Genomic DNA, 25299 nt, shown 5'->3' on the forward strand with positions numbered 1-25299 from the left:
CTTTTTGCGTCAGGATTCACATAATATCCCCGGATGCTGCCGGAGTTGGAAACATTGAAAGGTAATCTGGGGTAGGAATCGGTTTTGCTCCCGAGACTGGAGGGTCTCCCCGGGCTAAAAGCATCCCATTGCCCTAGCAGGATGTGCCAGTTACGATTCACTCGACTGAACAAATAGCTGCCGGCTATGTCATTTAGCTCTTGTGACATTTTGCAGTGCCTTTTCTCTAACCCATGTAACGTGTGTCGCCCATTTGCCAGTGAGCCACACCGATTGCCAGCGGGGAGCAGGTGATTGAGATTGTAATGGTGTCAAAGAAACTAAAAACAACTACAAAAAAAAGCTCATGTCGCTACAGCTTTTGATCTGGCAGAAATGTTAATTTTTTGTGGTTGGTAAACAAAACAAAAAAAAACGGCAACCACCGACAAGCAGTATTGCGACAACTTGCTCGAGCAGTTCCGACTGTCCTCAGGCGCATGGATGAGAGCATTTATTCCGTGCACGAACCTGCGCCGCCGAACGGTTGTCACTTGGTTGATGGTTTATGATTTTGCGTGAGCACTTCATTACTTGAACAAATTTAATGAGCAAAACGTTCAAATGTACATCGGTGTAGCCAACTTCTGCGGAATATTGAGTAGTGTGTGCGCCGCCTCCTGCTCGCGTCAGCTACTCGCGCCGAAGCATAAATCACTCACCGATGTTCCGAGAGAATTAATGCACCGTCACCCCGTCGTTCCCTGCCCGTACGTGACACGCATTGACGAAGCAAAGTTGCCGCGGCGCATGGGGTCGGTCGACGGGGCGTTCGGGGAAGAACGAACAAGAACTGCGCCCGATTGGGCAATTGACAACATGCTTAGACTTTGCATTGCCGAGGAACGTGAGCATGGTTCGATAGCTGTTACTTTAAAGAAAAAAAAGTCCCCGGCTACTCCAGCTAGAAGCAGTGGGGGCACGATTGCGCATCAATAATTGTGAAACACGACGGCTAATGCGGTTACGGTTCGGGCTCCGGCAAACAACACCGTGCCGTGGTTGCGTTTGTCACAGTCCCGACGATGGGAAGGTCCTCCCCCGAGCCACCCTCTGCGGCGCGATAAGATAAACGACAGAACGCTGATCGGCAGCCATACCGCAGGTCCAATGCGCGCGAGCTCCGTTGACAATGATGATACTTAAAGTAGCGTCACATTCCGTGTTTCTACAACGATATCGCAGCAATAGTAGTGCAGTGTGCTTCTCGTTTACTCACCTGGAATGGGATCAATGGGCATGTCGATGGGATCGACGCCGCGCTGCTTCAGCAGCGGGTGCACAGCTACGCAGGACGGGCGGCGATGATGACCGCCGACATCGGCCGAGGCACTGTTGGCAATTCCGTTCCCGTTCGACGGAAAGGATGCCGCCGGAATGGCACTGGCACTGACCATACCGGCTCCCGATAAGGCACCGATGAGACACACCGACACCAAAAGCAACAAGTTGACCGGCACCACGCCGGCACCCTTCGCCAGCTTCTGCATCGTCCGCCGTTGGCTTGCCATCGTGGTTGGTGAAGCAGCACCACTACTGGACGTTAATGGGACGTCAATCGAAACGCGCGTAAATCGAACCACTGACCAACACACTCTGTGACTCACACTAAACACCCAACCGTAGCGACACACTTGTGGGCTTCACAGTGGAACCATCAAGACACGGCAGCAGCAACAAAGCGCTAGAAGTATCACTTTAATACCTGAACAAAGAATTATCACTATTTTCACCACAGCTTCCACGTGTAACCACAACGGGCAACCCTGGCAACCGAATTTGCGCTCACTTCACGCTTCACGCCTGCTCAGACCGCGGTTATCCACTCTCTCTCCCTTTCTTCCGGGAAGCACTACAATCTGCGACACGTTCCTGTGGATGGTTCCGGTACCTTGGTCGCTGCTGTCATATATCACATGAAAAACCGCATTTCCGTTCCTGTACTCGGGCGCTATGATGATGACGATGAGACACGTGTATTATGACCCGGTGTTCTGGTGCAGCAAAGCAAAAAAAAAAAAGGGGGTAAAGAGACCTGACCTTCTTCCCTTCCAAAAGAGGAACAACACCGTTGACAGAGCAGCACGCCGCTTATTAGCTTCCGTGTCCGAATACCGTGACGCGGGATGTTGGAGTGCGGACGATCACAAAAGCCAAGGTGTGTCGTGCAGGGGAAATAATAATGGTGGCTTTTCTGCTGCCGCTATCGGCGTTACGGCCTTTTTCCTGCCTTTCTTTGGCACCGGCCAGAACGGATGGCATCTAACCACGGCACGAACGGTCCCCGGCAAAGGGCTCTACTACCGTCATCCCCGGCTCAACGGTTCCGCGTCCACATGCGCTGGGGGTTGTTATCGCAGCGGCATTTGAAAGACACACCGGCGGTGCTGGTCGGTGGCGCACGAACACTTTTCACCTTACTAATGTTGCTGTGCTTTGCGCTGCCAGACGGTTGCGGCTGGCAATGTACCTTTTGTACCTCACCAACACACACAGTTAAACTCGCGCACTAACCTACACACACATACTGCGATTGTTGATACGCGCGGATGCAGCGCTACACCTTGGTCGAACGCACACGCGTTTGATTTCAGCAGGCCGATGTCCGGAAAGAGGTTGGTGCGGTATCTCGCGGGCTTTATCTTGCTGATCGATTAGAAGTAACCAAAAACACCACGGAATACGAAAAAAATTAAAATAAAACACACACACTCTACCCCGGTGACGCGGCGTTCGTTTCTTTGTGTGTTTGTTCGCTCAAACTTTTTTTTCTACCGTCGCGACGGTGTATGTATACACCTTGCAAATATTTTCTCCGATGAACGCGAACACACACACACACTCTCTCGTTCGATGCTGCTCTCTCAGTGATTCCTTTTCCGCGGACGGGAAAATGCTAGGGGTAGGCGGATCTCGGTATGTCTAGCGAGAGAACGATTTATAATCAAGGAGGGAAAGGGGGTGAAGGGTGTGCGTCGGTCAACTCTTTCACGTGCCGTTTCCTGTTTCTTTCGCGCACTTGCTGCGGCTCGGAATGGGATTTTCGATTGCTTCACGATTTCAATGAAATTGGCCACCCTAACTGCACGGCGTTTGCGGTTTGGCTTTACTGTTCACTTTACGACCGCATGTGTAAACCGTGTACGCCCCGTTGCTATTAATTTCGAACAGACTTTCTTTGTCCTCTTCTATTTTGCGAGAAAGAGTAAGTTTGTACTGGCGTTGGTTCGATTTCCCGAAACGGATTCTTTGTGAGCGATGCGTGCGCGCGGAACAACAACACAAAATGTAAATAAATCGGGTGCGTGTAAAGTATTTTTTTTTGCTTTTATTGACTTGTAAACGAGAGGTTTAATGAACTAACTTTAATTCAGTATAAGTAGCAAACGAAAAGCAACTAGTCGCACACCGCGCACGTTCGTTTCCGTTGGGACGCACGAACGAAAAATCTAACCGCGACCGGTATCCACGCACACGTCCGCACTCTTCGATTGTACTGCGAGAAATGAGGTTTTAATGTTTGCTATGCTTTGCTATGCTGTTTGCCATGCTGCGCGGCCCTGTCTCACATTCTCGCTCACTCTCTTTCTATCTCTCGCTCGCTGTTTTGAGAGAATTACGATTTGAGAGAGACAGGTTTAAGGTAAAGGTTGGATTAGAGGCAGTGTAGCGGTTTGTTTTATTCTTATTTTAAGTAGAATCTTTGAAGCAGTTTTAACAGAATTCAGATCGGGAATGGTTTGTTGATTTTATAAATAATACACTCTTTAACACGAAAAATTACTACACAATTTACCTTTCATTATGATTAACAATTTTTAAGCAATACGGCAAAGCCGTTCCTTCTGAATAAAAAAAAAGATCAATATTTTTTTTTATCTAAAAGATATTTATTCCAAAACCTGTTGAATTGTAAGAATCAGGTAACGATAAAAGTTAACTGTTTTTATAATGTGAAAAAGCATTTCAAAAACACAAAGCAAACGTGTAAAATTCGTCGGTTACCATTCAAACAGCATCGCAATATGGCAGACGTGAAGCGGACACAATGTACTCACCTGTCCGTCCTGGCCTTGTTGGAAGATTCGGCTGATGTGTCAAAACAATCTGAAAAGAATCTTCGTTTGCCGGAACGATAGAAACAAAGCGCATACGTACGGCGGTGATAAAGTGCATTTTTTATGTTAGTTTTTCGTTAGCAAGTAAGCAAACGGCAGCTTTAGGTGTTCCCGCTCGTGAACATCCTTTTATCAGTATGCACTAGCAGCAAGCAGTAAAGTGTTACGTGGTGCCGTGCCATTTGCGGCTTGTTTGAGGTTAAGCGGAGGAGTGGGCAGGTTAGGGAAGGGGACAGTGAGGAAGAATAGAATACGTAGGCATAAGCAAAACGCGCTGTGTGCGGTCATTTACTTCGTCGTGTTTCGTCGGTTCGATAACCGTCCGCGATGCATAGGGTTTCCTTAGCCCAAACGATGGCAATCGTGGCGGTTGGCATCCTGTGCCTTTTTAACGCCGCGCTGCTGGTCCATGCCGAACCGAAGAGTCATCCCATCACTACGCAGCTATCGGCCAAATGGGGTATCACTCCGGCTCAGCTGGAAATTGCCGAATTCATCGATGAGGAAAGTGCCAACTCGTTCTGGGATTACGTGGAGCTGTTGAACAACGTTCCCGATGGACTGTATCGCTTCGGTAAGCATTTGGGCAGGGTGGAGCAAATACTACCCCATAATGGTTGAAGTGCATCATAATAATACCTATTTTGTTGTCCATTGTTGCAGAAACGGAGGAGAAGCGTTACCGAAAGTCGCTCGAACTAGCCTCGGACATTCTCGGGGAAGGCCAAATGGGACTGCTTAAGCTGGCGCTTTCGTTGCACAGCTTTTCGCCAAAGGTACAGGCCCACCTTCAGGTGGCCACCGAGGTGCTGGCAAAGGGCGATTGTGAGACGACGATATTTGCAAGCATCAACGGCAAGGTTGCGTGCACGGTAGACGATCTACGGAGCATCCTGCGCTCGGGAGCCAAAGATCCGTCCACCGTTGAAACGTTCGCGATCGATCACATCTATCCCGGGTCGGAGAACAACTCGCTGACCGTGGTACTGTACGGTGAAATCGGCACGAGCGAGTTTAAGCAGTTCCATGCCGCCGTGAAAGCGGAAACGGAACGCGGTACGGTGCGCTACGTGTTGCGCCACTACGTGCGAAAGGTTTCGTCGCGAAAGGTACGCCTGTCCGGGTACGGTGTAGAACTGCACCTGAAATCGACCGAGTACAAGAGCCAGGATGATTCGCCCCGACCGCAGGACGCAGCGGCTGGTGCGGACGGGACCGATCCGATCGACGAGCTGGAGGTGGAGGTTGAAGGGTTCGATTTTGGGCAGCTTAAAAAACGGTTCCCCCATCTGAGCCACTCGCTGGATCGCTTCCGGAGCGCTTTGCTGGAACAGCACGAAGAAATAGCACCGCTGAAGGCGTGGGAGTTTCAGGAGCTCGGTCTGCAGGCCGCTCGTCGCATCGCCGAAATGCAGGGCGACGAGGCACTGCAAATGCTACAGTTTATCTCGCAAAACTTTCCCACGCAGGCCAAATCGCTGCTGACGCAGACGGTGCCGGAAGAGTTTAAGAAGGAGATGCGGCACAACATCGAGGTGTTCGGGCGTAACCTGAACCTTCAGCCGCCCGACTCGGCCCTCTTCCTGAATGGGCTGTTTTTCGACGCGGAAACCATCGACACCGTGACGCTGCTGGACACGCTGCGCTCCGAAATGCGCGTGCTGGAGGGGCTGAACCGCATCAACATCCGGGGCGGAAGTGCGACGCCCCTGCTGGGGTTGGACCTGTCTTCCAGCGCGAAGGAGTTCGCAATCGACATTCGCGATTCGGCGATTACGTGGATCAACGATTTGGAAAATGACGCCCAGTACCGGCGGTGGCCGGGCAGCTTGAAGGATTTGCTCCGACCGACCTTCCCCGGGATGTTGCGCAACATACGCAAAAATCTGTTCAACCTGGTACTGATCGTCGATCCGGTCGAGGGTGACAGTGCCGGGCGGGATATTGTGAAGCTGGCAGAAAGTTTTGTCGTCCATATGGCACCCGTTCGAATCGGGTTGGTGTTTAAAACCGGCGAGGGGGAAGACTACCGGGCGGTAACGTGCGGCTTTAACTATGTGCATCAGAAGAAATCGTCCACGGAGGCGCTCGGTTTTCTGACCGATCTGTATGCTGCCACCGCCGACCAGAAGGTCATCCGCTTTGCCGACGTGCGCCAGGTGCTGAAGAAGAAGTTCAACCGGCTGAAGCTGGAAGAGGTGGACGAAATACTGGGCGAAGACTCGGACTTTGATTACGGGCGGCAGCTGGCGCAGGAGTTTATCGATCGGCTTGGCCTGAAGACGGTGCCCCAGGCGCTGCTGAACGGTGTGCTTTTGCCACAGTCCACCCTAACGAGCGATGAGTTTGAGGAAACCATTCTCACGGAGATCATGCAACAAACGCCAACGCTACAGAAAGCCGTGTACATGGGAGACCTGCACGAAGGCGAACCGGTCATCGACTATCTGATGAAGCAGCCGCACGTGATGCCACGGTTGAACCAGCGCATTCTGTCGCAGGACGAACCGCACTTTATCGACATGTCCGGGCGAGCGCATCCCGACCTGGAGGATGTCACTGCACTGGGCCAGCTTTCGAAACCCGATCTGACGGCGACGCTGATGAAGAATTTGAAGTATTTCGGTGGCAAGTCTACCTACCAAAAGTTCCTCGGCTATCGGGTTCATTTCCTCACGGTCTGGGTGGTGGGCGATTTGCGGCTAGCGGCGGCAAGAAAGCAACTTAAAAATGCTCTTAAATTTATGGTACGTGTAAGATTTTTCTCTCAATCACTTGACCTCACGGGTGGGTAAGATTGTTGTTAAAATTTCAATGTTTGTTTTAGAAATCGTCATCTGGCACACGTGTTGCGTTCATCCCGAACGTAGACGGTACGGATGCGGTACGCTCCGAGCTGAAAAAGGATCTCAACGCACTGGTGTGGGCCACCATCAACACGCTGGAGGCAGATGAATCGTACGATCAGGTGATGAAACTGTTCGAAGCATACGAATCCGATCCCAGCACCGTTTCGTCGTCGGTGCCGGACTCAGTGCTTGGCTTTTTGCCCGCCACCCAGATGCATCTCAAGATGCTGCGTGTCTACTGCCAGCGTGTGCTCAAGCTGAAAGCATCGGCAAGCACAGTTATGGCAAACGGGCGGCTTTTAGGTTTGTTCGACAAGGACGAATTCTTCGATACGGAGGACTTTGGTCTGCTGCAAAGTTTCAACGCACTGCAGTACACGGATAAGATACGCACCGCCATGAAGCAAGCTTCGCAGGGCGACGCGGACGATACGCCAACCATGACGAGCGATACCGTAATGAAGCTGGTTTCGATTCTGGTGCCACGACAGCAGTCCAAGTCGCGCTACACCATCCCGTCAGATGTGCAGGACAGTCGCACCGTGGTGAAACTGGCTCCGAAGCGTACCGATCAGCCGTTCTTCGAGATCGTGGCCGTGCTTGATCCGGCATCTCGCGGCGCCCAGAAGCTGTCCTCGCTATTGCTGCTGTTGCGCGATGTCGTCAACTGTCAGATGAAAATTTTCTTCTGTGCCATCGATAAACACAGCGACATGCCGGTTAAAACGTACGTCCGTGGCATACATTTCTTCATTTCCCATTCGATAATGGCTTCTTTTTCCTCTATTAACACGCTGTAGGTTCTATCGGTTCGTTGTGGAGCCGGAATTACACTTCACCAACGATGGGCGCCTGTCGGCTGGACCATCCGCCAAGTTCGTAGGACTACCAGCGAATCCTCTGCTCACGCAAAGCCTTAATGTATGTATTTTCACAGCATTAACACTGCGCGTTCAGCTGTTTAAACAACAATGTGTCGTTCCTTTGCCCCTCACAGGTGCCTGAAAATTGGTTGGTAGAAGTGGTGCGCTCGGTATACGATCTGGACAACATTAAGCTGTCGGAAATCAATGGTCCCGTGCATTCCGAGTACGAGCTGGAGTATCTGCTGTTGGAGGGGCACTGTTTCGACAGTTCCACCGGCTCACCGCCACGCGGGTTACAGATCACGCTCGGCACGGAGGATCGTCCGATCATCGTCGATACGATCGTTATGGCGAATTTGGGCTACTTCCAGCTGAAAGCCAACCCAGGCGCTTGGATTCTGAAGCTTCGCCACGGAAAGAGTGCCGACATATACGACATTACCAGTGCGGATGGACCGAACACGGTGCATACGGCCGAGAGTACGCGTGTCATCATTAGCTCGCTCCGCTCGCACGTTCTGAAGCTGCGCGTGACGAAAAAACCGGGCATGGCCGGTGTCGATCTGCTGGGCGACGAGAAGGACGCAGCCGGCGGGGGTGGCATCTGGGACTCGATCAGTTCGATCGTCGGTACCGGTGGTGGCGATACTGCTGCCAGCGGAGGTACCAGCGAAACCGAAGTGCTGAACATTTTCTCCGTCGCTTCGGGCCATCTGTACGAGCGGTTGCTGCGCATCATGATGCTGTCGCTGCTGAAGCACACCAGCACACCGGTCAAGTTTTGGTTCCTGAAGAACTACCTGTCGCCACAGTTTATCGACTTTCTGCCCCACATGGCGGAGGAGTACGGCTTCCAGTACGAGCTGGTACAGTACAGTGGCCCCGCTGGTTGCACCAGCAGACGGAAAAGCAGCGCATCATCTGGGGCTACAAGATCCTGTTCCTCGACGTGCTGTTCCCGCTCGACGTGAAGAAGATCATCTTCGTCGATGCGGATCAGATCGTGCGGGCGGACATGAAGGAGTTGAACGATTTCGACCTCGGCGGCGCACCGTACGGTTACACGCCGTTCTGCGATTCGCGGCAGGAGATGGAAGGGTTCCGGTTCTGGAAGCAGGGCTACTGGAAGAACCATTTGCAGGGCCGCAAGTACCACATCTCCGCCCTGTACGTGGTGGATTTGCGGCGGTTCCGCAAGATAGCGGCCGGCGACCGTATCCGGGGCCAGTACCAGGCGCTCAGCCAGGACCCGAACAGTCTGTCCAACCTCGACCAGGATCTGCCGAACAACATGATCCACCAGGTGGCGATCAAATCGCTGCCGCAGGAGTGGCTCTGGTGCGAGACGTGGTGCAGCAGCGACACGCTGCAGCACGCCAAAACGATCGATCTGTGCAACAATCCGCTCACGAAGGAGGCGAAGCTGACCGCGGCGCAGCGCATCGTGCCGGAGTGGAAGAATTACGATGCGGAAATCAAACGGTTGCAGGCGAAGGTTGACGATCGGGAGCATGAGGAGCAGGCCGCGGTGGCAGCAGCGGCGGCAGCGGCTGATTCTTCCACCATGGGCCACGAGCCCAGCAACGTACATTCCACCGAAGGTAAGTAATTGTGAACCCGCAATGAAGGTGCCATTGCATTCGTTAATGTATTTGTTTGTCTGTTCGCCGTATAGATAAAGAGACGAATGCGGAAGCGCGACACACCGAGCTGTGATCGCGTTCGGTGCTTTTCGGGTGCTGACGGTCCGATCGATCGGTCGGTCCGCGCATGGTGTAGACGGGAGAAAGTGTGTGTGTACATGTGTGTGTGTATGTGTGAGTGAGCTAGGGGTGAGAAGACGTTTGTGGAATAAAACAAAACGGGAGCGAACAAATGTTAAGGAAGGAACAGTAATGCACACGGATTGATGTTTCATTCCTCACACGAACTCCTTAAGCAGTAATCTTTAACAAAGCCAACGCGATTCGCGACCAATTTCAAATACCTTAGTCATGCACACACATTTTTATTTTCACTTTACAAACCATTATTAAAAAGTACAATACTTTGCGGTACGTAGAAAGTCGTACAAAAAGTAGAAAGAAACTAAATTATCTTTTCTAAACCTTACAACTATACGCTGTTGATCCCCCAATGGATAGGGGCGTGTTGAGTTCGCACGCTCTGTGGTCCGTGCTTGTTTGCCAATCAGTCGAAGCCAGTAATGCGCCCCACTTTCGTCACGCTCGCTCGCTCTAACGAGCTACATCCTTCGCGGACAGTCGGGGCAAAAGGCGTACGTGCGCATCCACAATGCCAGACAGTGGCGATGGAACGTATGGCCACAGAGCGCCTCCAGCCGCTGCGTCCCGGCAATATTGTGCTGACAGATGGAGCATTCATTGTTTCTGGAAGCAAAGTGGCACGCGGTTTGAAGAGAGATGGAAATTAAAAATCGCGTTCGCTCAAACTCACCGTACGTTCAGGCAAGGCATTATGCCGGTGTGTCTAGACGCGAGCAAAAATGCTGCACTTATCCAGGCCAGCAGCCAGCTGTAGCTATGCTGTTGGTGGTACCTTCGTCCGTTCCCAGCAACAGTGCGACCGTTCAGCTTGGCGTACATTTTCGGCTGCGTTTATCCTTTCTCGTTTGCCTCCCTCAACCAATAACGCACGTCCTTGCCTGGACCGCAGGTAAAGAAGGACGAAAAGGACACTCAGCCCACTGTCGTGCCTCTGTCGAAATGCAAAAGATCACGCTTGTTCTGCCTGTTGCAGTCTCTCTTTGGGTGCACTTTTTCAAATGAACACACCGCTCATGAATACTTTCACCATTCATTCGCTTTGTTCCAGAGCCCACACTACTCGGTTCGATTCGGTATGGGCGGGTAGAGAGAGAGGGGGAGAGGGGAGACGCTTTAAAACACACTGTTTAAACATCTGATGCCATCGGACAGAATCGGCGCTCTTACATTGCGCTTGCGTTTGTGTGATTTGATGTAATCTTGCTTACCAAACAGATTCACTGCCCACGGCAACACCACAGTGCGCCGTCGAAAGTCTTTGGCGATTAGGTCAATAGGCGAACCATTATACTTTGTGCTTTTTCTGATAGTCGTCGTCGTCGTCGCTTATCACTTAATTGCCGCTCGGCCTTCTTATCCACACTTCGCTTCAATTGTCACACTACGAGAAAATGTACCTCCGCCAAAGGTTCAGCTGTAGCGTTCGAATTGCTCTGTTGTTCGGCCCAGTGTCGCGTTCAACCCGCTTCTCTCTCGACCTGCATCCGCAAGTGTTGATGCAAGTGTAAAGCGGAAGGATTACTGCACCGTCGTCGTCGTAGACACGATTCGTAATCTGAATATCGTCCAACAAAGTAACGACCGTACTCGTGGCCACAAAGAGCGTAAACTGGAGCTCTCAGCGCCCGAGCTTCGGGTAGCGTTGCTGATAAAAGTGCCTTCGCGTGTGAGTGTGTGTTAGTGTGAGCAATCCCGTTGCATTCGAAATGTGCAACGGACATTTGAGATGGATTTTCGGAATTTGTTTTACGATGCAACATTGTTCACCACGTTCGAAATACGTTCCACCGAGCGCAAATATGGAAAATACTTTATTGCTAAACTAATCCTCACTATACACTTTCGCGTACAAAAGTCCCATCTGTTAATGTGGCCGGGTGGAAAAGAAACTGCTGAGTTCTGTACAGTAAACGGCCAAAATGAAAGTTTATCAAAAGAAGAATGCTAAAGAAAACAGAAAACCACAGCACTTCAGTTTCGAACGACGATTACCGATGCAATGTTTTCTTCCGGGTGCGCCTGCACCTCCTGCCACTCGAGCGGGTGTGCCTTCTTCCGGTGCTTGTACAGGTTCGAGATGTAGCCGAACGATTTGAAGCAGAACGCGCACTGATACTGATTGGTGCGCGTGTGCGTCGTCATATGTTCCATCATCGTCAGCTTGGTGGAGAAACCCTTGCCGCACACCTCGCACTTGAAGGAGCGCGAATCCATCGTCACCTCGCACGTGTTCTTCTGATGGCGCTTCATGTGGAACGTGGTGCGGAACATTTTGCCGCACAGATCGCAATTGACCGGATCCTCCTCCGAGTGGATCGTTTTCATGTGCTTCGACATGCTGCAGGTGCGTATCAGCTTACCGCACAGCACACAGTTCGTCATCCGCAGCAACAGGCCCTCGTGCGAAGCTTTGTGTACTTCGAACGACTTTCGATTTTTGAACATCTTTGGGCAGAGCTCGCACATCAGCATCAGGTCGGTGTGCGCGGTACGCTTGTGCGTCCGATAGGCTCTGTAGTTGAAGCTGTGGAAGGGGGTGGAAAAAAAAGCGAAAGAACAAAATGTGTGATTAAACTCATCTTCTTAGAAGCAATCCAATGTGGGATGCTTACAATTTGTTGCACACATTGCACTTCACGTCCTTCACGCCGTGGACGCAATCCACGTGCATCTTTAAGTTCGCCAGGAAGTTGAACGACCTTCCACACTGATCGCACTTGTACTTTTTGTCCGCCTCGTCCGTCGTAGTTGGCGCATGGGCCTTCATCATGTGTTGATGCAGATTCTGGTGCACCTCCTTGCAGACCTCGCATCTGTACACAGCAGGACGCAACATTGCGATATTAATAGAGATATTAAATAGAGACGTTACGATTCACAAATACTAACCGATACTTTTCCGGATTGTTGTGCATGTCGATGTGCGTGATGACCTGTTGCCGGTTGACTTGCCTGGTGGAACAATAGGGACACCGCAGGTACATGTTTTTGTTGTGCTCCTTCACCATGTGGGCGCGCAGGTCGCTCAGGTTGTCGTACGTCGGCGAGTCGGTCTGCTCCTCCTCGCATATATCGCACGCGATGACCTTGTAAAAGTCCAGCACCTCGTGGTCGGGTCCTTTCTCCTTCGGTACGTGCGGTTTCGGCACGTGCAGCTTCTCGTGCTTCTCCCGCAGATCCTCCGTCTCGAACTTTCGCTTGCACAAACTGCACGGATACGGGAGGTTCTCCTCCAGCTGGCTCTGGTGCACGCGCATGTGCTTCTTCAGCGATATGTTGCAGTCCGTGTACTTGCCGCAGATCTGGCACCTGGCGCAAAAAGGGGTAAAGGAATGACGGTTAAATTAAAACCAAAACTTTTGGCCAAAAGCGACAAACTCACTTATTCTTCTCCGGATCGTCGTGCGTCTCCATGTGACTCACGAACATTCCCGGCGTGTGGCATTTCTTCTCACACCTGGGACACTTCAGATACGGCGGCTGGTTGTGCTCCACCCGGTAGTGCAAGTGCGCTTCGGCAAACCGTTTGAACGTCACTTTCTCCTCACAGACGTGACACGCAAACTCGTCCACATACTGAAAGATCTTGTTATCGCGCGCACCGTGATCGTTCTCCAGACTGCACTGATACTCGTAGAAGGCAAAATCATCCATATTCAGTTCCCGTTGCAGCTGCAGCCTCGCCTCGTACTCCGGATCATCGCCCGGTTCATATTCGCTCGGCTCTGTTTCTTCCTCTTTTACCTCTTCCTCCTCATCCTCCTCCTCATCGCTGTCCTGCTCCATATCGCTGAAATATTTTGCCTTCCGCACACGTGTCGATCTTCGTTCGGGTCGTGAGGTACCACCACTGTCCGGCGCATCCTCGTCTTCCCGCTCCGTTTTTACCTCTCTCTTTATTGCCCTTGGGGTGGGTACGATTGGTGAGGCGTTTCGCTGCACACTCGCATTCTTCGGTGGACGACCTCGGCGACGCTTAACAGGCACTTGCTCATCGTTGCCACCCGTCGAATCCAGGGAGGTGTTGTGCTCGTCCATGCTGGAATTGTTTTCTTTTTTAATGATCCGCAACGATGTGTCCGGTTCCACTTTGATCTGCTTCCGTGGCCGGCCTCGGCCACGCTTGACGGGCTGTTCGTCCTCCGGCACGAAGAAGTCGATAGCGACGGTTGAACTTTCCCCAGCACTGGACGGTTTCATTTGGCCGTTCAATATAACAGGCTGTTGGCGGGATTCTGATTCGGGCCGGTCCGTCTGTTCGTGGTTTTCAAATGCATCCAGTCGGTAAACCGTTCCATCTCCGTCCTGCTCGACCTCGATTTCGAAAAGGCTAAACTCCTGATCGTTTGACTTCTTCTTTCTCTCGAGTGCCGAGCCCCTGCTGGGCTTTCCTGCTCATCGCTTCCATCGTACGAAGCATTGGGAATCTGTTTCATCTGCATCCGGAGCTCCTCGGCATCTTCCTCGAGGAATTCAATGTTTTTCAGTTCTCCCATCTCATCGTTTGCGGCTGCAACACGGTCAGATTATCAGATAACAGGCAAAACATTAGGTTCAATCAACACTTACTCAACTCATCGACTGTGGTTCCATCGTCCGAATCGTGGAGGGCTTCGAGCTTGGTGTAGTACCGATGGAAGTTGTGTATGGTGGTCCAGCAATCCATACAAATGTGAGGCTCGCTGGCGGGATTCAGCTGCAGAGGAGAAGTAAACACAAAACCAATGAAACGTTATTGCACTGTTGTTTAGCACCGAGTCAATCTTGTTGTTTGTTGTGGCGTCACTACGGTGCGCTGCGTGTTTGCAAGCGCTCGATGGAGCGGAACCTCCGGAAGATTGCACTTACATCAAACCACAGGTGTTTCGATATGACTGATGCCATATGCAGGTCCCGGTTGGATTCACTAAACACGTCCAATAGCCATTTGGATTCGCTGGTTAGGCAAAGGGCGCAATCCCTTTCGCTACTCATTTTCGGGCTGCGTTAATTCGCTGCCGAGCGTCGAAATATGAAAAGATGGACTGATGGCTTGATGTTTTCGGGCTTGACAGTTGACAGCCATGTTGGGAGTGGGTCGCGGTTACACTCACCGCATCGCTTTCCAAACAAACTGACAGCATGCGAAACGCTTCAAGCGAGCTGCTGGGCGATGAAGCGTGAACAATTTTAAAATGACAGTTAATTTAGAATAAATTTCACCACGGTGAAGAAAAGGCGTTTATATGGAGAATTGAAGAGCAAAATCATTAAAACATATCTCATACGATACCCATCTATTAATTAATTGTGTAAAATTGATTTGCGTGTAAAATAACTATTATTGCAGTATCATCTGTAGGTCTATTGTTAGCGATTCGATCTAGAGCGTGGTTATATCAATTTTTAGGCTGCATTCGTGATATGAATAATTGTTTTTTTTTAACTAAAAGATCGATTTAGTTAGCTTATTATAAATTGAGGAAAAGAAAATACGATTACTGTCTGATCGTAATCAAACCTTCATAAATGTTTTATTAAAAGCTACCTATTTGCACATCTCTACACAAAAGTACAACTAAAGATGAATTTAAACATTTCACTTAAATTAGCCTACAACTTCAATTCGTTCGTACAACTATAACCGAAGCAATATTTTCCTCCGGACGTGCCTGTATCTCTTGCCATTCGAGCGGATGTGCCTTCTTGCGATGTTTGTACAGATTCGAAATGTAGCCGAACGATTTAAAACAAAACGCACACTGGTACTTGTTCGTGCGCGTGTGTGTCGTCATGTGTTCGATCATCGTCAGCTTCAAACAGAAGCCCTTGCCACAGATTTCGCACTTGTGTTTGCGCGAATCAATCGTCGCTTCGCACGTGTTCTTCTGGTGCCGCTTCATGTGGAACATGGAGCGGAACGATTTGCCACACATTTCGCAGCTGACCGGCCCATCGTCGGAGTGCTGCGAGGTCATGTGCTTCTTCACGTTGGTAAGCCGTATCTGCTTGTTGCAGAGCTTGCAGGTCGTAAACTGCACCAGCGTATCATCGTGAATGCCCTTGTGTACCTCCAGCGCGCCACGTGTTTTGAACATTTTGGGGCAATGTTCGCACATCAGCATCTGGTCGGTGTGAGCTGTTCGCTTGTGCACCTGGAACGCTTTGAGATTGAAGCTGAAAAGCGGAAAGAGGCGGTGATCGGTGAGGGCTGAATGCAAGGCTTATTAGCGTCAAATAAATACTTACTACTTATTGCATACATTGCAACGGATGTCTTTCGAGCCATGAACACAGTCAATGTGCATTTTCAAATTGGCCAGGAAGTTAAACATTCGTCCGCACTGGTCACACTTGTACTTTCTGTCCGCCGGAATCGCAGTCGTGGGTGTGTGGGCTTTGACCATGTGCGAATCGAGATTTTGATAGACTTCCTTGCAAACCTCACACCTATGTAGGCAGGAAAATACCCCCATTCTTTGTTATTCAGAGCTCCCAATTGCCAACACATTTACAGCATACTCACCGATACTTCTCCGGATTATTGTGCATATCGATATGCGTGATGAGATGCTGCCGGTACAGATTCCTCTTGTTGCAGATCGGGCATTTCAGGTACGCTCCCTTGTTGTGCTCCTGCTCCATGTGCACCCGCAGGTCCCAGAAGTTCTCGAACGAGGTCGAATCGGGGCTTTGCTCTTCGCACACATCGCAGTAGATGCGTTTGTAGAACGCCAGCACCTCCAGATCCGGGCCCTTTTCCCGCTTGACCAGCGGTTTGGGCACGTGCAGTTTTTCGTGCTTGTTGCGCTGTTCTTCCGATTCGAACTTTCGTTTGCAACGACTGCAAGGGAAGGGTAGGTTCTCTTCCAGCTGACTCAAATGCACTCGCATGTGCTTCTTGAGCGAGATGTTACAGTCCGTTATTTTGCCGCAAATGTTGCATCTAGCAAAAAAGAGAGAGAGAGAATCATTCGTGTGTCCACTGCCGGAATACCGATTATGGATCTTACTTATACTTTTCCGGATCTTCGTGCGTCTCCATGTGGCTCACGAACATGCCGGGCGTAAAACACTTCTTCTCGCATTTCGTACACTTCAGAAAGCCCGGCTCGTTGTGCACCAGCTTGTAGTGGCGGTCCGCATCGACGAACCGCTTGAACGTCACATTTTCCACACAGTAATGGCAGCAAAACTCATCGACGTACTTAAATATTCGCTCGTCCCGGTCGCTCTTCTCACGCTTTGGCGGCTTTTTTTAGCATTCGCCGCTTCATAATCCGAACCATTCTCCGATTCGCTCTCACCGCTATCCGTGTATGTTGGCTCCTGTCCACGTATTATTTCTTTCTTCACTTTCGTCCGCAGCGCGGTTGACCGTTTGTTGCCAGTAACAGAGTGAACTTTCCTCCCACGGCCAGAATGTACCGCAACGGCGGTAAGGGCATTTTTCGGTGGTCTACCTCTGCGTCGCTTAACGGGTTCGGTCGTGGTGGCAACAAGTGACGTTTCAATTACAGCAGGCGGTGCTTCACTTTTCTGAGCAACGTTCGGCGAGGCGCTTGAAATGTCCAGCTTTCGCTTTGGTGGACGACCCCTGGGACGTTTCGCAGGTGTTTGCTCCGAGGCGCTCGTATCCTTTGGAGATTCTTTTGCATCTACTGCTACGCTTTGCTGTTCCAGCTTTGGCTTTGGTGGACGGCCTCTACCACGCTTTACGGATAGCTGTTCCACAGGTATGGCGACAACGGTTGCGTTATTTATCGTAGGCTTTTTATCGATAGATTCATCCCTGCCTTCGGTGTTAAGTGTATCACCATCCAGCATGTTGTCATCCGATGGGCAATAGCCGCCGGTGTCATCATCATTGCTAGCATAGTCTTCCACCTCCACGAAATGTTTCTTGTCTCCTTTGTCCATAGTTTCCATGGCGTCTGTTTGCGTGTGGGGTTTCGCCGGTTCGTTCGCAGCGCTGTCTGAGTTGTTTCTCTTCTCGCTGCTGTCAATGACTTCAACTGTGGGAACATGCTTCCTTTCATACCCATCATCGATACTTTTCTGCAACTGATCTTCCTTTTGGTGGGTTTCTTCTGGTAGCTCAAATTCAGTCGCTGTAATGGAGAGCAAAATTAAGTCAATTATTGTATTCCAACGAGCATGAAGTGATGACAAGGGCAATGGAAGCATTTGGCTCACGTTGTTGCTCTGTACTGTCCGCTGCAACTAACTCGTCACAATGAATGTTCTCCAGTTTGGTGTAGAATTGATGAAAATCGTGCACACTGCTCCAGCATTCACCGCACACGCACGGCTGGGCGGCCGGTTTTAGCTGAAAACAACAACAGTAAGAGAACGATAAATCTATTTTCTAACCGTACAAGCAAAAACATGCCGCGACTAACATCAAACCATAAATATTTGGATATGATCTGTGCCATATTGAGCGTCGTGTTAGCTTCGTCAAATACTCGAACGAACCACTGGGATTCGGCTGTTAAACAAAGCGCACAACTGGTGATGTGGGCCATTTTTGCTAACTCACTTTAATGAGCAACGTTAAAGAGCTAAATTCAAATTCAATTTACGTAAAAACTATCACTTAAAAACGCCAAACACCAGGACGATACATGTTGTTTGTTTACGATAAATTCTGGGAAACGAAAACTATAAACATCTTGACGTTTCATGATATGATGGCCCAAGCAACAAAAGTTGCATACATGACGGCGTGCGTCGTGGTGAGATGATATCGGCCGTGGTGAATGTAAAGACGTTGAAATGTTTGAATATTGTAAATATTTTGGCTTTAATCTATAAATTAAAAAAAAAACCCAAGCACCTACTACAGGATAGATAGTTTATTACGTTAGTGAAGTTTCTTACACACATTTGTTGGATTATTTCCTTAAAACCTATGTTCAATTTGAAAAGTTTAAAAATATAATTTCATGCTCCACGGTTCAACACTTTAGACGGTGTGCTTATCGATTTGTTTTGCAATATTTCTAAAGTTTAAAATACTAATCCTTCATCCTATCCTATTCTACATTACACGATCACTATAAACGACTTTGCTTTACAGATTCTACTTAAGAAAACATATTAACCTAGGATTTGTTCATCAACTAATTTTTTTGTGATCAATTATTAAAAAGCTTAATAGATTGCAAAGAAACTTAATTCTAACATATCGACTACACTTTCTTGAGAAAAACAAATCATAGCAGCTCTCTATTGTGCAAAAATCTAAAATCGTACGCAGCGTACATATTTAATCAATTGCATAAACACTTTGGGTCATAGTTAACAAATAAACAAAAACACTGTTCAGCGTTTTCTCTTTAAATAAACCGTTAACCGTTCGACCACACTTTAAAATACACTTCCTAATTGCGTATTTCGATTACGGTGGCGATTCCCTGTTCAGGCCGTGCCTGCACCTCCTGCCATTCGAGCGGGTGAGCCTTCTTTCGGTGTTTGTACAGATTCGAAATGTACCCGAAGGTCTTGAAGCAGAACGCGCACTGATACAGGCTTGTGCGCGTGTGCGTTGTCATATGCTCGGTCATCGTGAGCTTCATGGCAAAGCCTTTGCCGCACACTTCGCACTTGTACGGCCGTGAGTCGATCGTGGCCGAGCACGTGTTGGCGCGGTGCCGCATCATGTGGAACGTGGTGCGGAACACCTTGCCGCATAGATCACAGCTGACCGGATCCTCCTGCGAGTGGATCGTTTTCATGTGCTTCGCCATGCTGGCACCGCGGCGCATCTCCTTGCCACAGATGAGACACTGCACCGATTTGCGCAACGTTTCGTCGTGGTCACTCTTGTGGGATTCGAGACCGCTGCGCGTTTTGAACATTTTCGGACAATGTTCGCACATAAACATCTCGTCCGTGTGGGCTGAACGTTTGTGAGCGCTCAATGCTTTGCTATTGAAACTGGAGTGAAACAAAAGGCAAATTAGTGATGCTTCTTGCAGCTGTGCGCCGTTGTTCGATTGCGTCTGCAATACTTACTATTTGTGGCAAATGTCACAGGATACATCCTTTACACCGTGGATACGATCGATATGACTTTTAAGATTCGTTTGATATTTGAACATCTTTCCGCAATGTTCGCAGCTGTAATTTTTCTCGTCCGGTAACGACGTTTCCGGGGTGTGTGCTTTTATCATGTGCTTTTCAAGATTCTGATGGATTTCCTTACACACCTCACAGCTAAAGAGAGAGAGAGAGAGAACACAGGAGAGTTAGTATGCATCAGGATGGGGGGGGGGGGGGGGATGGAAAATTTGCTAGCGCTTCATCATACCGATAGTTTTCTGGATTATTATGTACATCCACGTGCACCATTAGCTGCTGGCGGCACACATTCTTCTTGAAGCAGATTGGACACTTTAGGAATGGCGTTTTGTTGTGCTCATTACCCATGTGCACCTTCAGATCCCAGAAGTTATCGAACGAGGTTGATTCGGGCTTTTTCTCTTCACACACTTCACAGTAGATGCGTTTGTAGAACTCAAGCAGCTCCAGATCGCGACCCTTCTCCTTCTTGATGATCACTTTCCGTCCGTGCAGCCGTTCGTGTTTGTCGCGCTTCTCCTCCTCCTCGAACCGCCGATTGCACAGGCTGCACGGGTACGGAAAGTCCTTCTCCAGGTTCTCCTGGTGCGCTCGCATGTGCTTCTTGAGCGTGATTTTTGATCCGTAACCTTGCCGCAGATTTTACACCTTAAGAAGAGAGAAAGCATAAAATAATAAGCGATTAAGGTGGCCCCAAACGCCCTATAAAACGCTCGTGATAGCATACTTGTTCCGCTCCGGATCTTCATGCGTTTCCATGTGGCTCACAAATCCGCCCGGTGTGAAGCACTTTTTGCCACACTTTGGACACCGTAGAAAGGCTGGCTCATTGTGTACCTTCTTGTAATGCAAATTCGCATGGTGAAACCGCTCGAAGACGATTTTTTCCGGACAGTAGTAGCAGATAAATTCATCCACGTATGAAAATATCTTTTCCTGCAGCTGCCGAAAACCGAGCGATCTTCTCCCCTTATCATTCGACGTGTTGCGATACTTCTTCCAGTCTTCGCCGTCAATAAAATCGTCAAAGTCGGATTCCAGCTCCGAGTCGCTGCTGCTAACTGAAACCTTTCTTTTACGACCCCGACGGCGCAGCTTGGATTTCGGTTCCGGTTTGATTTCGACCTCGGCTTTTGCCTTCGGCGGCCTACCTCTACCCCTTTTCGGTGGTGACGTCGGTTCGCTGGCTGGCTCCTTTTTGGTGCCCGGCTCTTGCTTTGCCTTCGAGGGACTATCGTAGTTAATGACCTCACTGTCATCATTATCCTCTTCCAGATAGTCAACCTCTTCCTTCTCATCGCCATTGTAATCGGCGTCCGCTTCGTCGTCGTCGTCGTCGTACTCGTCCTCGTTGGTCGCAAGGTAATCCTTTTCCCACTCCGATTCGGCCGCTTCAATTTTATAGTTCGCCTGTGCGGCACTGGCTCGTTTCGGACGACCGCTGGAACGTTCGGCGTTCTCATTCTCTATGGTTTCTTCGTTACATGCTTCCAAATACTCGTACTCTATTTCTTCCATGTCCTCCGCATTCTGAGACAGTTCCTCGATCTTCACGTCTTCCACGGGATGAAATTCGAAAACTATAACGGAAAACGCAGAAAAGCATGCTCAGTTTGACTGTTAAACTTTCGAAGACACGGAGGCGGTTACGGCAACCACCACGATACTCACGGTACTGGCGGATGTCTTTGGCATTGCATGACGCATCCTCCGGATCGGGCGGATAGTGTATGTTCTCGAGCTTGATGTAGAACTCGTGGAAATCGTTCAAACATTTCCAGCACTCATCACATACGTACGAATCCTTGGCCGGTTTCACCTAAACACACAAATCACAAAAGGTACGCGTGCATTAATGTGCTGGCCAAAATGGGCTGTGTTTACGAAATATGCTATCGCATCGTATGTGGACGGGAAACGCTGGGGGGAACGGTGCTGGCGGCGTTACATACCCAAAGATGTTTTGTTATTACGGACGCGATGTCTGTATCCTGTTTCTCCTCATTGTACACCTTGAGAAAGCTTTGCGGCTCGGTAGTCAAGCACAGTACGCAATTTACAAACTGTTCCATTTTTAGCCAGAAAATTGGATATTTTTGCTAGTATCGCATTACTGTTGTGTTCACAAACAAAAGCTGGAAAATACTGCGTTTGACGTTTGGTGATTTGTTGAAGGGTGCACTGTGCGTGCAGGGCAGCAGCTTCAGCTTGGCTTGTTTTTGGAGGACCTTTTTGAGTGAAAAAGACCACAAACTTCCGAAACGATTGGAGGATTGAAGTATAATATAGTATTTAATTCAAGAAAGATTACGGTTTTCACTGTTAATTATCTAAAACTGTGCGATAATGCAACACTCGCGGAAAAATAAAGTATGCGCGATGTTTTTCTTTGACAGATAAGGTGGTCTGCAGACTGGTGGGGTCAATTTGTAACTAATTTTTTTTCTATGTTTTTTGCGTAACAAAAAGAAATATTATCAGGACGAAATGAAAGTTGATATTACTCACATAAATAAATTGAACACCGGCTCAGACTTTTGCCCATATTTAATAAACCATCGAATGTGCTGCTTATTCGCAAGGAAGTTAGATGCATAATATTGAAATGTATGCGATGTTTTGGATTAATGGACGAAAGACAAAACGAATAGATCCTCATCGCCTTCTCATGCTGTAGAAGAATATCTAAATTGTGTTTTCGTATACAACAACCAGTTGGTCGCGATCGTTCTACATCAAGCAAATGTTTATTTTAAACAAATTTAATTTTTATTCATTCTGATAACGCTTACATCTACGCTCCTTTCTGCTTGTAGATTGCACCGGTGATCCCTTGCTTGTGAATCATACATATTCTGGAAAGGTGAAAAAAGCGTTAGGAATAGTTTGGTGGATAAAAACTACGCTTACTACGGCTTACTTGTCGTTGGACTCTAATGAAATGACCGGAGCACTGCTGCTAGGGTCTAGTTTGGATGCTAAATCTGAAATAGCTACTATTATTCCGGCTGATTGTTCCGAAGCATTGCCTTTCACTGAACGTACGCAAAAGAGAAACAAATTAGATGAAAAAGAAACACTACTGTAAAGGAGAGAGAATAAATTACCTCCCAGACACAGCCCTTGACTGTTGGCTAGAACACATCCAATGTTACCTGGTACGTCCATGCTGAAACGATTGTAGTCAATGGTCAAAATTGTATTAAACAGCTGCTGGGTTAGTAATAACTGAAGCAGGAAACGAGTTTGTTTTACTTACACTTTATCAAGTATGTTGTCTACCTGTTGCTCCATTTAGATTTTATTTATTGCTTATCAGGAACGGCGGAATGTGTACTATTTCTTGATAGCAAGTTGAGCAGGACGTAAACGAGCTGTGGGCTGCCCGTACAATTTTGTTTTGTTTTGATTAGTTTTTGTAGAGACTGTGTCAAATGGCCTCTTTAACCCCGTACTACACGGCGAGGGTTTTTGTCGTTCGAATATCGCTGCATCTCGTTCATTTGCTCTACCCTTCCTTTACTTGCCGACAGCCCGCCATGCAATTGACAGCGATTTGCATACAAGTTCACAGCCCCAGAGCTCTCGCATTAAAGAGCTTGCAAGCCTAGGTAGTTTTTGCGCCCTAGTTTTAGCAATTATAATTATAGCACCCCGAGATCAGGTATAACAGTGCAAATTGTAGCATTATTACCATCTAAATTTTGAAATTTTATTTAAAAACACAAAATTAGAAATAGTGGTCTATTCGACGAATACCACCGCAAAAAATAAAATTTATGAATAAAAAATATTATATAAAATACTATAGGATTTCGAGCACATGATTCCACTCGTAACCCTCGCAATGTTTAACGGGAACTACTTACAAAAAAGCGTCGCCAGCGAGGGAAATTCGCTCCCATTTGGAGCGTTGGCGAGGGATTTTGGCCTGCGACTGAATCCCAACAAAACTTCCGACAAAAACTGTCACTTAATGTGCCGCAAGATATGTAGTTACGCGGTACGCGTCGAAGACAAGGTGGATATACAGTAGAACGTCGATTATCCAGGAGCGGGTTAACCGGCGGGCGGCTTAACCGTGCGCATAAATGTGACAGCTGTTCGAACTTACGGCGAACATTTGCAGCGATAGTCACATGGGCAACCAGTTTTTTGTGCAGCTCTGTAGTGTCTAGTAGTATTTTCGAAATTCAGTTTTGTTCATGAATAGTTGTTAAACCTAGTTATTGTTAGTAAAAAAAAAAGTTATTGTTAAAAATAATATTCTACTAACCATTAATCGATTGATTCAAGGTGAATTAATCATAAAAATAGTGGATTTTATAATATTGATATGAATTTGACATTTCTCCATTAACCATTATCCGTGCAAATCGATTAACCGGCAACCGTCTGGTCCCGAGCTACCCGGATAATCGACGTTCTACTGTATTTTCAAGAGTTATTAAAAAAACCGTTGAGCTTTTTTTTTCATTCAGGAGGAACAGCCCATAAAGGTCGTACCGTATTTTTTGATGCAACATTTACAAAACCCTAAATGAAAATAAAAGCATAAAATGAGAAAAATATTGAATGCTAAAGAACAATATAAAATTGAGCAAAAATAAAAAAGAAACGTTATTCACGTACATCGTATTTCAGTTAAATAGAAGGATGTAGGCATATAAAAAATGCTTTGAGGCACTATATCATTATGGACATGAGCGGTTAGATAATTTAATGATAGAAGACGCACCATTTCACATTATACTCGATGTCAGCCTTTCCGAAAAATACTTTAATTGTAAAGTCTGATTTTGTTTTTCAGTTAAAGGGTTTAAAATCCTGTTAGAAAAGGACAACTTCAACATCTGCTGTATTTCAAGACATCCAACAGATGCAGCTAATTTCTTAAGCACTACTAAAAGAACGTAGATCAAATGAAGTGACTAATATCATTGCCCATTCACGCTGTATTACCAGGAATCGTAGGAAGATTAATGAGAAGAAGCTTTACAAGTATATGAGACCATCCCTGCAAAAGGTTCTCATTCGCCCATCTGGTTTGCCAGTATCCTCTACGTAAGTTTTGCATCGTATTTGGGCCACACTTTAACCGAACGATGTTCAGTGTCGAACGGAAAACCTGTCGAACCGGTGGCGACAGTGTTTAATAGCAAATGATTATAATAGTCCAGAAGGATGAACTTCCAGTCGCTGGACGCAGTGGCGCTCCGTGTAGTAGCGCATCCCGTAACTGCGATTGTCGTACCTCATGGCTAAGAGCTCAGTTAAATTTTATGTATATTACCTACACTGACGCTGCCCGGGCACGAACGGTGGCGAGAGTAAGAATCTGAACGATTTCTCATCCCCCCGTTTCCACAAGAACAGCTCAGCTTCTCCAGCTCGTAATCCGGCACACAGGTTCCGCTACACCGTGTCTGGGCGGAAGGAGAACCACTACGCTCGCTGTACGAGACATAATTTCCAAATGAATTCCAACTCTCCAGTGGAACATTTTAATTTGGAAAAGTGACCTACAGCCGGGTAAGGACTGGACTGGGAGGAAAATGGGACGGACGCTGGCTTC

The 25299-nt window shown here is 48.3% G+C and overlaps 6 protein-coding genes across 6 annotated transcripts in view; 1 reads left to right on the forward strand and 5 right to left on the reverse strand.

Annotated features, from left to right (window-relative positions):
* Positions 1–3527, reverse strand: part of LOC120897306 (glypican-4) — a 59633-nt gene extending 56106 nt beyond the window's left edge. Inside the window, exons 1-2 of the mRNA XM_040302078.1 lie at positions 3404–3527; positions 1259–2033 (exon numbers count right to left, since the gene is read on the reverse strand). Coding sequence (XP_040158012.1) covers positions 1259–1550 — 292 coding nt within the window. The 5' untranslated portion in view covers positions 1551–2033; positions 3404–3527. The remainder of the gene's footprint in view (positions 1–1258; positions 2034–3403) is intronic.
* A 597-nt stretch (positions 3528–4124) lies between these two features.
* Positions 4125–9856, forward strand: LOC120893446 (UDP-glucose:glycoprotein glucosyltransferase-like). The gene is given in 7 exon segments (XM_040295347.1): positions 4125–4731; positions 4821–6904; positions 6985–7733; positions 7807–7927; positions 8004–8745; positions 8748–9473; positions 9548–9856. Coding segments are annotated over 7 exon segments (4710 nt in total). The 5' UTR covers positions 4125–4484; the 3' UTR covers positions 9589–9856.
* An 8-nt stretch (positions 9857–9864) lies between these two features.
* LOC120893447 (zinc finger protein 665-like) lies at positions 9865–14791 on the reverse strand. Its single transcript, XM_040295348.1, is given in 8 exon segments — positions 9865–10262; positions 10330–12183; positions 12272–12472; positions 12549–12968; positions 13042–13867; positions 13870–14169; positions 14229–14355; positions 14508–14791. Coding segments are annotated over 7 exon segments (2553 nt in total). The 5' UTR covers positions 14634–14791; the 3' UTR covers positions 9865–10262; positions 10330–11630.
* A 372-nt stretch (positions 14792–15163) lies between these two features.
* On the reverse strand, positions 15164–18340 carry LOC120897171 (zinc finger protein 62 homolog). Its single transcript, XM_040301833.1, is given in 7 exon segments — positions 15164–15815; positions 15888–16088; positions 16165–16584; positions 16652–16863; positions 16866–17749; positions 17835–17967; positions 18041–18340. Coding segments are annotated over 7 exon segments (2532 nt in total). The 5' UTR covers positions 18167–18340; the 3' UTR covers positions 15164–15259.
* A 530-nt stretch (positions 18341–18870) lies between these two features.
* Positions 18871–22090, reverse strand: LOC120896496 (zinc finger protein 708-like). The gene is given in 7 exon segments (XM_040300661.1): positions 18871–19580; positions 19659–19859; positions 19954–20341; positions 20344–20372; positions 20452–21304; positions 21396–21543; positions 21677–22090. Coding segments are annotated over 7 exon segments (2295 nt in total). The 5' UTR covers positions 21797–22090; the 3' UTR covers positions 18871–19024.
* A 380-nt stretch (positions 22091–22470) lies between these two features.
* On the reverse strand, positions 22471–23155 carry LOC120896497. Its single transcript, XM_040300662.1, has 4 exons — positions 22984–23155; positions 22832–22893; positions 22645–22759; positions 22471–22579 (listed from the first exon to the last, which is right to left on the reverse strand). The coding sequence occupies exons 1-4, from the start codon at positions 23016–23018 to the stop codon at positions 22519–22521; spliced, it is 273 nt and encodes a 90-aa protein (XP_040156596.1). The 5' UTR covers positions 23019–23155; the 3' UTR covers positions 22471–22518.
* Between the last annotated feature and the right edge of the window lie 2144 nt (positions 23156–25299).

This window comes from Anopheles arabiensis, chromosome 2 (assembly GCF_016920715.1).
Source record: "Anopheles arabiensis isolate DONGOLA chromosome 2, AaraD3, whole genome shotgun sequence".
Lineage (NCBI taxonomy): Eukaryota > Metazoa > Arthropoda > Insecta > Diptera > Culicidae > Anopheles > Anopheles arabiensis.

Coding starts and splice junctions, on each gene's coding strand:
- LOC120896497 (XM_040300662.1), bottom strand. CDS start 23,018: ATGGAGCAACAGGTAGACAACATACTTGATAAAGT. Junction 22,894..22,983: donor GACAACATACTTGATAAAGT/GTAAGTAAAACA, acceptor CAATCGTTTCAG/CATGGACGTACCAGGTAACA. Junction 22,580..22,644: donor TCATTAGAGTCCAACGACAA/GTAAGCCGTAGT, acceptor TCACCTTTCCAG/AATATGTATGATTCACAAGC.